The 14730-nt window shown below is 33.6% G+C and overlaps 4 protein-coding genes and 1 non-coding gene across 5 annotated transcripts; 3 read left to right on the top strand and 2 right to left on the bottom strand.

Moving 5' to 3' along the window:
* Positions 1–108: 108 nt before the first annotated feature.
* On the top strand, positions 109–4949 carry ASCRUDRAFT_77545 (DEAD/DEAH box helicase). Its single transcript, XM_020193906.1, has one exon. It carries the CDS (start codon positions 117–119, stop codon positions 4875–4877), a length of 4761 nt encoding a protein of 1586 aa, XP_020045110.1. The 5' UTR covers positions 109–116; the 3' UTR covers positions 4878–4949.
* A 22-nt stretch (positions 4950–4971) lies between these two features.
* ASCRUDRAFT_t150 lies at positions 4972–5053 on the bottom strand. Its single transcript has one exon. It is a non-coding gene; the product is annotated as a tRNA-Leu (tRNA).
* A 167-nt stretch (positions 5054–5220) lies between these two features.
* Positions 5221–7330, top strand: BCY1 (cAMP-dependent protein kinase regulatory subunit BCY1). The gene has a single exon (XM_020193905.1). The coding sequence runs from the start codon at positions 5555–5557 to the stop codon at positions 7103–7105; it is 1551 nt and encodes a 516-aa protein (XP_020045109.1). The 5' UTR covers positions 5221–5554; the 3' UTR covers positions 7106–7330.
* ERG28 (Erg28p) lies at positions 7101–7820 on the bottom strand. Its single transcript, XM_020193904.1, has one exon. The coding sequence runs from the start codon at positions 7753–7755 to the stop codon at positions 7330–7332; it is 426 nt and encodes a 141-aa protein (XP_020045108.1). The 5' UTR covers positions 7756–7820; the 3' UTR covers positions 7101–7329.
* Positions 7821–9303: 1483 nt separating this feature from the next.
* ASCRUDRAFT_77542 (ATP dependent transporter multidrug resistance) lies at positions 9304–14383 on the top strand. Its single transcript, XM_020193903.1, has one exon. It carries the CDS (start codon positions 9729–9731, stop codon positions 14160–14162), a length of 4434 nt encoding a protein of 1477 aa, XP_020045107.1. The 5' UTR covers positions 9304–9728; the 3' UTR covers positions 14163–14383.
* Positions 14384–14730: the final 347 nt, after the last annotated feature.

Raw genomic sequence — 14730 nt, 5'->3', positions numbered from 1 at the left:
GCACGACGCGCTCGGAACTCGGCTGAGAGCGCGATTTTGCACTGGAGAAAAAGCAAGCTTTCGCGTTGGAGAAGTTGGTGGTTTTGGTGACAAAACACAGCGAGGGAAAGACGACAATGGTGAACAGGAAGAAGTACAGGTTGAAAAGCACACCTGTGGTGGGAGACGACTTTTCCGAGCTCATTCCCACGGGCTCTGCGAGCGCCACCAGAAGACTTCGACACAAACACAACAACTTCTCTTCTCGAGGCTCTTATGGTGTGAGTGAGCTGGATAACAGCAGCCAGATAGACACCATTCACATTGTCAGTGATCTGAGTGATAAGGAAGATGGCGAAGACGACAAAGATGACCATTTACAAATTACAAGGGAAATCTCTCTGGAGGACAGCACAATTCAAAGCGATGCCGACGACAGTGGGAATGAAATTATTCAGGTCAATGATGTTTCCATACAATCTGTGGAGATGGAGAATGGTGACAAACAAGACAGCGATTACAGCAGTGGTGATTCTGATGCTTATGGGGATGAAGAGTCTTTGAAATCTGAAGCTGAATACTTGCCCCACAGAGACAATAATACTTCAAAAGCTCGAAGATACTATAAGCAAAAACAAAAAACACAGAAAAATCCATCCAGAACAATTAAACTCAGAAACCAAAAAAAGAGTAATTTGAACAGAAACGCACGACTGAAAATGAGAAAAACAGTAAAGAAACCAAGAATAATGCCTGATAGTGAAGATGAAGATGAAGATGACTTTGAGAATAGTAGTGATAACGATTCTCAAATCGACTCAAATCTTTCAATTGATGAAAAGGAAGAAGAAGAAGAAGACGAAAAAGTCAACAAATTAATAAGCAAATCGCATAAAGTCACTGTTGAACAGGAAAAATTTAATGAATTATCCAGTGCTCAAAAGCTAGAACGAGTTCAAAGATTAATTGCCTTGGCAAAAGAGTATGTCGAAAATATTTCTTCATCATTGTTGGAGCAAGCTCAAAACAGTGCAAGTAAAAACGATATTCCAATCGATAAAGAAGAAGTGGTTCAAAGTGAATCCGATTCAGATGTTGAAATAATCGATGAATTTAATCAACCTAAAAAGATTCATAATAAGAAACAAAAAATTTTTTCAAGACGTAAACCAAGAAAAAGAAATGCTAAAAAGGATTTGTTAACTTTAATGACTGAATCCAAAAATCGGAAATCTAATTCGTCCAAAAATAAAACTAATGGTAAAAAAACCAACAAAAAACAAATTCAAGTCTCTGTCAGCAAAATAACCGACCAACCAAAAATCTTAACCGGTGCAGTTTTGAGAGATTATCAAATCGATGGTATGGCTTGGTTAATTGCCTTATACCAACAGGGTTTAAATGGTATTTTAGCTGATGAAATGGGTTTAGGTAAAACAATCCAAACTATTTCCTTACTAGCCTATCTTTACGGTGAGGGCAATAAAGGCCCCTTTCTAATTGCTTGTCCATTATCAACTTTAGGTAATTGGTACAATGAATTTAAAAACTTTACTCCAACTTTACCTGTATTAGCTTATACCGGCGTAAAAGATATAAGAGAACAATTGAGAAAAAAACATTTTAAAGCCTTAAAATCTGGAAAAATTTCGGTTTTAATAACAAGTTATGAAGTTATTCTTAACGATAGGAGATATCTTAATAAATTTGATTGGAAATATTTAGTTGTTGATGAAGGTCACCGATTAAAGAATACAAATTGTAGATTAATCAATGAATTGAAAAAACTAAAAACTGAAAATAGATTATTACTAACTGGTACTCCCTTACAAAATAACTTAAATGAATTATGGTCTTTACTTAATTTCATTTTACCTAACATTTTTCATGATCTAGAATTATTTCAACAATGGTTTGACTTTTCTAGCTTTAACAGTGATAATAATGAAAATCATACTTCTCAATTAATAGATTCTGAAATTCAAAAGGGATTGGTTTCAAATTTGCACTCGATTTTAAAACCATTTTTATTAAGAAGATTAAAAAAATTAGTTACAAAATCTTTACCGCCAAAAAGAGAATATCTTATTTATTCATCCCTAACTCCTTCACAATGGGATATGTACCATGCGACATTGAATAAAGAGCTTAAAACGTACTTGTTGAAATTAGCATTTACTGAACATATTGAATGTAATAATTATTTCGGTAATAGAGAAGTTTACAGTATGGATAAAATTGATTCATTCTTTAAGAAGAAATTTTCATTAAAACCTATTGATTTAAGTGAGGATGAAAAAGAAGAAGAAGAAGGAACTGGCGTTCCAAAATTTGGTCAGAGACTTCAAGTCGATGAAATCGCTACAAATGAGAAACGTAAATTAAGGAGTCGATTAAGAAATCCTAAAAAAAGAAGAATTAATTATAAAGAATCTGATTTCAGATATGGAGATTTGTCATCTGATTCTGAGTATATTGGAGATGAAAATCAAGATTCAGATGAAGATTTGGAAGATGACATAATGATAAATGATTCTTCTAAATTAATTAATTCCAATGGGTATTTTGAAGGGTTTAATTCAAAGGATAACCAATTTAAGAAATTTTCATTAAATTCAATAGAAAACAAAAATAGGGCGCAAAAGGAATATTTAAAAATTATTGAAAATGAGAAAACCCAAATTGGAAATGAGGTAATTAGTCAAATTAATGATATAAATCAGAATGGTCCATTTGATGAATTATGTAATGATTTATCGATAGATGATTCTATTATTAATCCTGAACAGGAGAGAGAGCTACGATATGAAGACTATAGCGATGTAAATTACGATAGTAATGATTTTAACGATACGATTTTTAATAAAGAAAATTTGCAGCAAAATCAAAAAGAAAAAATGTATACAATTGATTCTATGGATACATATTTAAAGCCATTTTCACCATTACCAGACTATAATTTGTTCCGAAGAGATAGGCCTCAAAAACCAATTTTATATACGCCGACTAATGATTTACCGTATAATTCATATCAAAATTTATTAGAAAATTTGAAATTATTGTTGGTTACATTGAAAAGAGCTAGAGAAAATGGGCTTAGTGGAAATAATTTAAATGAATGGGCTAATGTTCGTAATATTGATATAATTTATCAAAATTTGAAGTATAGTTCAATTTATTCATATTATTTGACGGCAAAATATAATGCTGAGAAGAAGCAATATTGTAATTATTTGAAATATTTAAAATTTGTTGAAGATCAAAAAATTTTAAAACTCAAAAGAGAAAGAGAAAGACAGAGAGAAAGAGAAATGGAGAAGAAAGGAGCACTTGAGAGAAAAGAGAGGAGAAATTTTGCTTCAATAAAAAAGGTTCATGAAACAATCAAAATACCAGATGAAAAGAATGAGCAAAATGAAAAAATAGAGAAGGTTCCTGAGACAATTGAAATATTAGATGAGAAAGATGGGAAAGATGGGAAAGATGAAAAAAATAGGATTACAAATGGTATTAAAAAAAATAATGAAGATGAGCTAAAGAAAAAACCCACTAATTTTCTTGAATATTTTGAAAATAAGGAAAATAAATATAATGATGAGGATAGGGGTATGTTTGATAAATTTGAAATGGATAAAGATACTGAAGATAGATTCAAAAAATATTACTTGAAAGAAAAAGGAAAATATAACGAATGTATGAAAATGAGTGATTTGGGAGGTGAATCTATCGAAAAGGAAGAGGAATATAAGAAATTTAAGCTTTTGTATTTCGATAAAGTGGTAGATGAGGAGAAAGATGTGGATATTGAGATTGAGGAAATATCTATAAACGAGCAAAACGAAAACGAAAACGAAATAGAAGAAGAATTGAAAGGCAATAAAACGGAAATAGAAGAGGAATTACCTAAGTTTGAAGATATTTGGCAGCAAATTAATAATGATATTGATAATAAGAAATTGAACAATGTTGTTATGCAATTAAGATTGATATGTGATTCGCCATATTTATTTTATTTTCCGTGGGATAATGATGAAAGCATTGATGTGAATAGATTGATTGATCGATCTAGTAAGATGCAAATTTTGAATCAATTGGTGTCTAAATTGATTGAAAGAAAGCATCGGGTGTTGATTTTTTCGCAATTTGTTAAAATGCTAGATTTGATTGAAGATTGGTGTGATATTAAGAAATACCGTTGTTGTAGAATAGATGGGCAGATGACTCAAACTGATAGACAAGAAGAGATTGACAAATTTGGAGATATAGAGCAGGATTACAGTATTTTTTTGTTGAGTACAAGAGCTGGAGGACTAGGGATCAATTTAACGGCAGCAGACAGTGTTATATTATTTGACAGTGATTGGAATCCGCAAGTTGATTTACAGGCGATGGACAGAGTGCATAGAATTGGACAGACCAAACCTGTTATTATTTATAGGTTTGCTACAATCCAGACTATTGAACAAGTTTTGTTGATGAAAGCCGATTCCAAGAGACAGTTGGAGAGATTGGTTATTCAGATGGGGAAATTTGAAAGTTTGAGGCAATTGGCAGATGAGAGAAACAAAGCAGGGCCCAAGAACAAAAGCAAGACTAATGTTTTAATCAACGACTTGAAGGCGTTTGTGACGGCGAATGAGTTCAAGGGGTATGGCGACTTCAACGACAATATCTTGGAGGAAGAAGAGATGGCAGTGTTGTTGGACCGAAGACCAGAAGCATATATAAAGGACGAGACCAGGAGGTTCAAACACGTTGAGTTGTTTGAAACATCAGCACAGTCGGTTTTGGAAACAGAGCCAGTGGACATCGAGGCCCAGATAGAGACAGTGGAAGAAGTAGTGGAAGAAGCAGCAGAACCATCAAAGGAATCTGTGGCAGTAGCAGCTCCAGTGTAAATAGCACAATCGACGTTCAGTTTGCACAGTAGCTTGCTCTCGCCCTCCACAAGAAGCACAGGCGGCACAAACACCACCAAAAAACAAAAACAAATGATTGAAGCGAGGTTCGAACTCGCGCCTCCGAAGAGACCAGGACCTTAACCTGGCGCCTTAGACCACTCGGCCATCCAACCGCTTGCTGCTCAATGCAGAGCATAAAAGTATATAGTCACGTATTCTGGTCCGAGTCAGGCGTTCCGATTTGCGACCGTTTGAAAAAAAAACGCTTTTGTGAGGAATTGGGTTTGGAGCTGAAAGGAGCTGGTTCGTTTTTTCTTCTCTCTCGATAAGACTTTCCACCGCCAGACCCTCTGTTGTGCTGCTTCTGCTGCTTCTGCTTCCTGTGCTATTTCTGTCTTTTCTGCTGCTTCTGTTTCTACTGCCTCAATTCCCTTCTCCTCCGCTTCTTGTTTTGCCTCCTTCTCATCTTTTTTTTTCTTCTTAGACACCCACTGCGAGTTCTTTATAACTACTTATCTGATTTACTCTGTTTACTGCTTTTATCTCATTTTACTCATTATTCTATCTCGTACTCTTATTCTTATTCTTATTTTTACATTTCTCTTTATTTCCATCAACACTGCTGTGTTTACCACCATTATCTTTTCCAATCTCACTCTTCACTTCTTCTCAAAATGTCTCTCCCTAAGGATTATGTCAATGAATTAAACACCCTAAATAAAGAAGTCCTAACCAATCAACCCAAAGACGTGATTCAATTTTGCGCCAACTATTTTAATTCAAGACTACAAAAACAAAGGGAAGAACTTTTGAAAAATAACAGTAGCAACGAAAACAATAAAAATCTCTTCTTTAATGACAGTTTTAGTGATAACATTAATTCAATTAAATCGCCCACCGATCAGTCCTTCCATTTGAAAAGTAACATGTTTGATACAAGTCCAATATCCTCCAGTCCTTTTGCCAAATATAATCCAAATACCACCAATAAAAATATCATCAGCAACAAGAACAGTAATTCAAATGATAATACCAATAGTAACACAAGCACCAATAACAATAATACCAAAACCAATATCAATACCAAAACTAATAATGATAATACTAATAATAATAATACTAATGATAATACTAATAACAATGACAATGACAATGACAATGACAATGACAATGATGATGATGATGATAAACCCATACCACCTCTTGCTTTTAAGATACCGTTCCGTGATAATGATCCTCACACTAACCCAATAATCAAATCCGGTTCTTCTTCTCCTTCAACCATCCCATCTTCTGCAAGAAAAATCAATATAGCAAACACTCCCCCAGGTGCAGGCTTTGCTGCTTCTGCCTCTGCTTTATCAAAATTTCCAACTCAATACAACTTAGCAAGAAGATCCTCTGTTTCTGCTGAAACATTAAACCCTTCTTCCTTTCAAAATGATTCCTGGAAACCCCCAGTTCGTCACCTATCCAAAGACCAATTGAAAAGACTAAATACTTCCGTAACAAAAAACTTTTTGTTTTCAAACCTCGATGAAGAAGCTCTCAACACCGTAATCCATGCTCTACAAGAAAAGAGAGTCTCAAAGGGCGCAGAAATCATCAAACAAGGTGACGAAGGTGACTACTTTTATGTAGTTGAAAGTGGAACCGTAGATTTCTATGTCAATGATGAAAAGGTCTCCACCTCTGGTATTGGTTCATCCTTTGGTGAGCTAGCCTTGATGTACAACTCTCCAAGAGCTGCAACCGTTGTCGCTGTAACTGAATGTATTTTATGGGCTTTGGACAGACTAACATTTAGAAGAATTTTACTAGAAGGTACAGCTAAAAAGAGAGCAATGTTTGAAGTCTTTCTTAAAGACGTTCCAGTTCTATCAATGCTATCCCCCTATGAAAGAAGCAAACTAGCTGATGCTTTGCAAAGTGAAATTTATCATCCTGGCGTTAATATCATCGTTGAAGGCGATATTGGTGAAAATTTCTATTTTATTGAATCTGGTGAGGCCGATGTTACTAAAAAAAATGAGGGATTAATCACTTCCTTGAAAAAGGGCGATTACTTTGGAGAAATTGCTCTATTAAACGATCAACCAAGAGCTGCTACTGTAACTGCTAGAACTATTGTTAAAGTTGCTACTCTATCCAAAAATGGTTTCCAAAGATTATTGGGTCCAGCAAAGGAAGTATTAAAAAGACAAGATCCAACTCGTGAACATTAATGAGTTATTATTATCAATTTCTTATCATTATTTATTTATTTTATTTATTTATTTATTTATTTATTTATTTATTTATTTATTTATCTATCTATCTATCTACCCACTTACTTACTTACTTATCTTACTCACTTACTCACTTTATTTATTTATTTATCCATTTATTAATTTATTTATTTACTTACTCACTTATTTTCATTAATAAATATAAAAATTGTTTTATATACCTATAATGAAAGATAATAATCTCTAGTTAACAACATCCAGCTAATGGTAACCGTTGAAACAATTAATGGCCCAGCAAAACCTTTGCCTAACTTAGCAGTTTTGTAAACCAATAACTCCAAATTAAAATGAACAAAAGCTATAAGATATGAACTTAAAACAATTTTCCAAACAACAGCATTGTTTAAATTAAATGACCCGTAATAACGAATTATAGCAGATAACATGGTCCATGTTCCAAAGGTCCTGGCACTTAAATTGGTTGTCTCTAAGGGTTTGTTTTCATAAACTCTTCTTGTTAATGTTAACCCAGAAAAATACGTTTGAACCGAATTAAAAATTGAAACAATGGCTATGAAGAATAGCCATTTAGGTAAATAACCTGGCAATTTTGGAACCTGATCTTGAATTAACCCAACAACAAACATTTTGTCTGATTATTATATTCAATAGGCAGAGTTTACACCAAATGATATATATCAGTTTATCAAAGAAAACAATGTATCAACACCATCACCAGTTTATCGACTTAAAACGCATGCCCATTTTCATTCTCTTGCTTGATTGGTTATACGAGTTATAAGAAAAAGAACCTCAGCTATGGATATATGCATATCAAACGCGCAAGTTCTGCGCATTTGCATATGATATGCACATATCTGTTGATACCACTATAATGGACTCCGGTATTCAAAATAATAATTGAAAAAAAAACGAGAGAAAACAGCTGGAGAATGTTCAAAAATTGTATTGAATCCTATTTAGGAAATACAGATTCTTGAAAACTAAAATAATGATCAAAATGTTTACAAATTAAAATTGAAAATGATGAATTAGATTCAAATTGTTTTAAATTGTCTTGAAAAGTTTTCAATAACACTCAGCTTCTCTTATTGGGTCTATGATCAAAGCAACAAAAATACATGAAATTGCTAATGTGGTTATAAAATCGTAAACGACAATTTCATTTTCCATACTTTGCTCTCTTCAAAAAAACAGTTCTAGCCGTTATCCGACATATAACTGCTAACAGCTATAATAGACCATGACCTATTCAACAGCCGTTCATTTAGTCTTAGAAACCCTAGTTGTCAGCAATAATATTCCGCTGCCAGTATATTTAGCCGAAGAGCGGAAACTCCCACAATTTGCAGTTGAACCACGATACACAAGACGAAGAATCACATCTTTTGATTGATGGATTTAGCGTTCCAAAAACCAATTGAGCATTGCCTTCAACTACCAACACAACTCTGATTGTTGTTTTCAATCCGCGACGAGTTGTGTACAACTGTGGTCATAAGAATCTCTTTTGTTGTCTGCAAAGCGACATCAGAGGGTCTGATCTATTGTAGTTTTTTTGCAAAAGGCTATCTGGCCAATATTTGACTTGTGCTCTCAAAGAACACTGCAAGAATTGCGGGACGGATAAAACACCGTTAAAACCCAAAATACAATCCAAATGAAGCTTGAAGCAGACCAAAAGGTCCAATTACTAATAAAAACAGCTAAACAGCCAATCACAGGCCTTGGAAGCTTGTGGAATCAGCAAAGTTTGGTTCCGTGTTTATGGTCTAAGAACGGGTAGGAAGAAAAAAGTGGCAGGAAGAAAAAGACGGTAAAGGAACAATTTCGGTTGCATTGATTATTAATTGGATTGCGTCTGCAGCACTTCAGCATTTCAACATGAGTTGCCTGCTTTTTATGCATCATGAGGCTTCTGCTTTGAAGGTTTGCGTCTAAACGCGCTTCCCTGCAGCGTTCGAGGAAGTGAAACGAAAGTTTCGACTAGACATTAACGAAAAATGCTTCAAATCAGGCAGAAAAAGAAGAGAAAGAAAAGAAAAAGAAGAAACAAAAACAAGGGAAGAGGAAAGAAGAAACAGCTACTTCTACTGGTGCTTTGTCGTGGAGAATCTGCTACAAAAGCTCTTTATTTCTTGTGTATCTTACTTGCTCTTTCTCGATTTATTTGAAGCTACTCTTACCCTTTACTTCATCTTTTATTGAGCTATTTGAGATAACTCTAAAATTCAATTGGTATTCATCCATATTGAGCTTCACTATTCCTCTCTATCCTTTTGATTATTAATTAACTTTTCCTTCAACTGTATGTTCGAAGTAAAAGAAGCCAAAAGAAATTAAGAGAATCCGTATTATTAATTTAATATTGCAATTCTGTTTCCCAATTTCCTGATTTTCTGATTTCCCGATTTCCCAAATTTTCATAATATAAATATCCAAAAACTTCTTTATCTCTATTTTTGTTTAACTTCATTTCATATCACATCATATCAAACTTCTTATTTTCATATCTAATAAGTAACAATTAATATCAAATTCTTTTAACCTTTATCCTTTTATTTATCTCGTCCTTTGATTTTATTCATTGGCAATCATAATGCTGGTTGCTAATAAAATCTCTGATGATAGTTCAACTATCAATTCATTCCATGGCAAGGTAAGTGATTTAATTCTTGATAACAGAAATGATCAAATTAGTTCCGATCAAGACTTAGTTGATGATGAAGATCAAAGAGGTGAAATTATGAGAATTTTGACCTCAAATGTCCATCAAGAAGGTGGTGTCTTCGACCAAATTCAATCCTTATCCAAAACATTATCCCAAAGAACTAACTTGACGACAAACACTTTTAATATTGACATCAATGATTTTGATTTACAAAAAATTTTGAGAAAATTTGTTCGAATGTCTGATGTTGAAGATATTCATATAAAGAAAGCAGGTATAATTTTTAAAAATGTAAACGTTTATGGTCAAAATGAAGCCTCTTCTTTCTCCCCTGATATTTTAAGTTTCCTAAATATTTATCAAAACATCAAAACCCTTAAAAACGCTAAAAACAATCAAAAACAAATTATCAAAAATATCAATGGTATAGTTAAACCAGGTGAAATGTGTCTTGTCTTAGGTAAACCGGGTTCTGGCTGCTCAACTTTATTGAAAACAGTCGCTGGTGAAGCCTCGCAATATTCTGCTATAGATGCTGATATTAAATATGACACTATCCCTCAAGATCAAATGATGAAGTATTTTAAAGCTGATGTTATTTATAACCCAGAAAATGATGCTCATTTTCCACATTTAACTGTCGAACAAACTTTAAGATTTGCAATTACCTGTAAAGTCCCCAAACTTAGAATTAAAGGCTATACCAGAGATCAGTATATCAATGCATTAATGGATATCCTAACAACTGTTTTTGGTCTCAATCATGTTAGAAACACTAAAGTTGGTGATGATTTTGTCAGAGGTGTCTCCGGTGGTGAAAGAAAAAGAGTCTCCATTGCCGAAGCCTTGGCTTCAAGGGCTTGCATCTATTGTTGGGATAATGCAACCAGAGGTCTCGACTCCTCCACTGCTTTAGAATATGCTCAAGCTATTAGAATCGCAACAAATTTCTTAAAACATTCTTCCTTAGTAACCCTCTATCAAGCCGGCGAAAGAATTTATGAAACCTTTGATAAAGTCACCATCTTGTATGATGGCTACCAAATTTATTTTGGTCCAATTGAACAAGCTAAACGGTTTTTTGAAAATATGGGTTATGCTTCTCTTCCAAGACAATCAACAACTGAATTCCTTACCGGTGTCACTGATTCAGAAGAAAGAATTGCTAAACCAGGTTTTGAAAATAAAGTCCCGAGAACTGCTCAAGAATTTGAAGACTATTGGTTAAAATCCCAAGATTATCAAAATTTAATCACAGAAATCAACGAATATGAACAAGAATGTGCTTTATCTCCAACTCAGCAATTGTTCGATGAATCCACTAAACAAGCTAAAATGAAATTTCAAAGACATAAATCAAAATATACAATCAATCTTCTTGAACAATTTAAATTATTAACCATTAGAGGTTTTCAAAGAGTTTTAGGCGATCCTTATTATACAGTTATACAAATCTTTTCAATGACAGTTGAGTCTTTAGTTATTGGTTCCATGTTTTATAATCTCCCAAATAATACAGACTCCTTCTTCTCTAGAGGCGGTTTATTATTTTTTGCTACTTTTCTTTTCACTTTTACTCCAATGGTCAGTGTCATCAACTTTTTTCAAATCCGTTTTGTTCTTTTAAAACAAAAAGCTTATACCTTTTACCATCCTGGTGCTGAAGCAATTGCTTCAACTTTAGCTGATATACCGTTGCGGCTAACATTAACTGTTATTCTTTCCCTTATTGTCTACTTTTTATCCAATTTAGAAAGAAAAGCTGGGAAATTCTTTATATTTTTCCTTTTCTTATTCGTAACTTATTGTGTATTATATTCTCTCTTCTTAGCCTTTGGTGTATATTGTGCCAATATTTCAACTGCAAAATCGGTTACTGGTCTAGCCTTGGTTGTTATTCTTGTCTATACAGGTTATGTTATTCAAAGACCTGCAATGCATTGGCACTTTAAATGGCTCTCTTATATTAATCCCGTCACTTATAGTTTTGAAGCTGTCGTTGCCAATGAATTTCATGGTCGAAGAATGGATTGTTCTACCTTAGTTCCCTCAGGTCCTGGATATGAAGGTGTTTCTATAATCAACCAAGCCTGCGTTGCTGTTGGTTCAAATATTGGTGAAAACTACGTTTTAGGCGATGACTATGCATCTCTTTCTTATGGCTATGAATATTCTCATCTTTGGAGAAATTTCGGTATTTTAATCGGATTTTGGGTTTTCTTTTTAGTTTTAACTATTCATGGCATGGAAATCTTAAAGCTACCAAAAGGTGGCGGTGAAAGATTATTATTTAAAAAGGGAACCACAGAATCTGCTATTGCCTCTAAAATTGTGAAAGATGATATTGAAAGTGGTGAAAGACTACCTTCAGACAAAATAATTGAAAAAAATGAATCTAGTGATGATATTACTTTTAACGATTTAAAGGGCAGGGATACTTTTATGTGGAAAAATATCGATTATGAGATCACTGTTAAAGGTGACAAAAAGGTCAAGTTATTAGACAATATCTTTGGATATGTTAAACCTGGTACTTTAACTGCTCTTATGGGTGAGTCTGGTGCAGGTAAAACGACTTTATTAAATGTATTATCCGAAAGAGTTAATGTCGGTGTTGTTTCTGGTGATATTCTTGTTAACGGTAAGGATTTGGATTCTTCGTTTAAACGTTCAACTGGCTATGTTCAACAACAAGATTTACATATTGCCGAATTAACTGTTAGAGAATCATTGCAATTTGCAGCAAGATTAAGAAGACCAACTAGTGTTTCAGAAGAAGAAAAAATGGATTATGTTGAAAAGATTATTGATGTGTTGCAAATGAGATCATTTGCAAATGCAGTTGTTGGAAAGGTTGGATCTGGATTGAATGTTGAACAAAGAAAAAAATTATCAATTGGTGTTGAATTAGTGGCCAAACCATCACTATTATTGTTTTTGGATGAGCCAACATCAGGGTTAGATTTCCAATCAGCTTGGGCTATTGTTAAACTTTTAAGAAGATTAGCAGATGCAGGACAATGCATTATTTGTACTATCCATCAACCATCAGCAACATTATTTGAGCAATTTGATAGGTTATTATTATTGAAAAAGGGTGGACAAACAGTTTATTTTGGAGATATTGGAAGTAGTTCCAATGTTGTTTTAAACTATTTTGAGAAAAATGGGGCCAGAAGATGTAGCGATGCAGAAAATCCAGCAGAATATATTCTTGATGTTATTGGTGCTGGTGCTACATCAGTCGTTAATGAAGACTGGAATGAAAAATGGATTAACTCTACTGAATTTGTTGAAGAAAATAACCAAACTGATTTATTAATTCGTCAAGGACAATCCATGACCAACACTGATGATGCTGAAAAAATTGAGTTGAAAAAAACATTTGCAACACCTTACAGCACACAATTGAAGCACGTATTGGTAAGAACATTCAGACAGTTTTATCGTGATCCAACTTATGTTGTTGCTAAATTTTCTCTTTTAATTTTTGGTGGTCTTTTCTTCGGATGGACATTTTTCAATTTGAAAACAAGTTTTTCCGGATTACAAAATGCAGTGTTTTGTGTTTTCTTATCAATTGGTATTTCATTCCCATTAATAGGGCAAATCCAAGAACGAGCAATTGATGCAAGAGAACTATTTGAGGCCAGAGAAAGTTCAAGTAACACCTATCACTGGTCCACATTATTAATTTCGCAACTTATTGCCGAGATTCCTTATTCGCTTGTTGGATCAGCGATTTTCTTCTGTTGTTTGTATTTCACTTTGAAAGTGAATAATTCGCCAGAATTTGCAGGATATTATTATTTGATGGTTGCAGTTATTTTCCCATTATTTTATATTTCATTCGGGTTATGGATTGTTTATTTCTTACCAGATTTGGCATCAGCAGAAGCTATTTATGGGTTATTATTCACGTTTATGTTTGCCTTTGCAGGTATTGTTCAACCATACAGATATATCCCAACATTTTGGAAGTTTATGTATAGAGTATCACCGTTGACATATTTTGTTCAATCATTGACTGGAGCATTATTGCATGGAGTTGAAGTTAGATGTGTACCAAAGGACTATACAATTTTCAATCCACCAGAAGGTCAAACATGTATTGAGTATAGTGATACATTTGTTGATAATTTTGGAGGATATATTGCCAATCCCAATGATACTGAGAATTGCGAGTACTGTGTGTACACGACAGGAGATCAATTTATGGCCAATTTCAACATTGAATGGAGTGACAGATGGAGAAACTTTGGATTAATTTGGGTGTTTATTGTGTTTAATGTTTTTGCAATGTTGGTTTTCTATCGTATTTTCAGGGTGAAGAAGAGTCTTTTTAAGAGAAAACACACATGATAAAACAGATTCAATTCTACTACTTTTCATTTGTAAGCTATTCTGTACTAGACATGTAAATATTCATTATTTATAATTAAAACTAAAGTCATTATATTTTATTATCTAATTTTCAATATCTAATTTTTCATATCTAATATCTAATTTCTAATTTCTAATTTCTAATTTTTATTTTTCACTATAAATGAACACAATTTAATAAATCCAGTTTTCAACTTGAGGTAGTTTTCTTTCTTTTATATATAAATTGAATGTTGTTTCTCCAGAGTTATCTAAGACATATAAATACAATTAAGCCTGTATGAAATTTCAGCTTTGCTATGTCTTGCAATGTTTTGCTGTATTTTGACTAAGAATTAGTAATGAAGAGCAAGATTTTCGTCTAGAAATTAAAATTGTTCTTTCTGTGCCAAAAGTAAACCGGGACTACAGCCCGGAGATGTTCCAATCCAAGACATGTGCGGTTGAGATGCAGGCACTAAAGAAGCGCAACACCACGTGATATCCGGTACAGCTATCACAAATGGGTGCGTGAGTTTCTTGCACGCAGGGTTTTGTATGTGCGTGT

Source organism: Ascoidea rubescens, assembly GCF_001661345.1.
Source record: "Ascoidea rubescens DSM 1968 unplaced genomic scaffold ASCRUscaffold_15, whole genome shotgun sequence".
NCBI classification, from domain to species: domain Eukaryota; kingdom Fungi; phylum Ascomycota; class Saccharomycetes; order Ascoideales; family Ascoideaceae; genus Ascoidea; species Ascoidea rubescens.
This window is presented reverse-complemented; position numbering and strand designations above follow the sequence as displayed.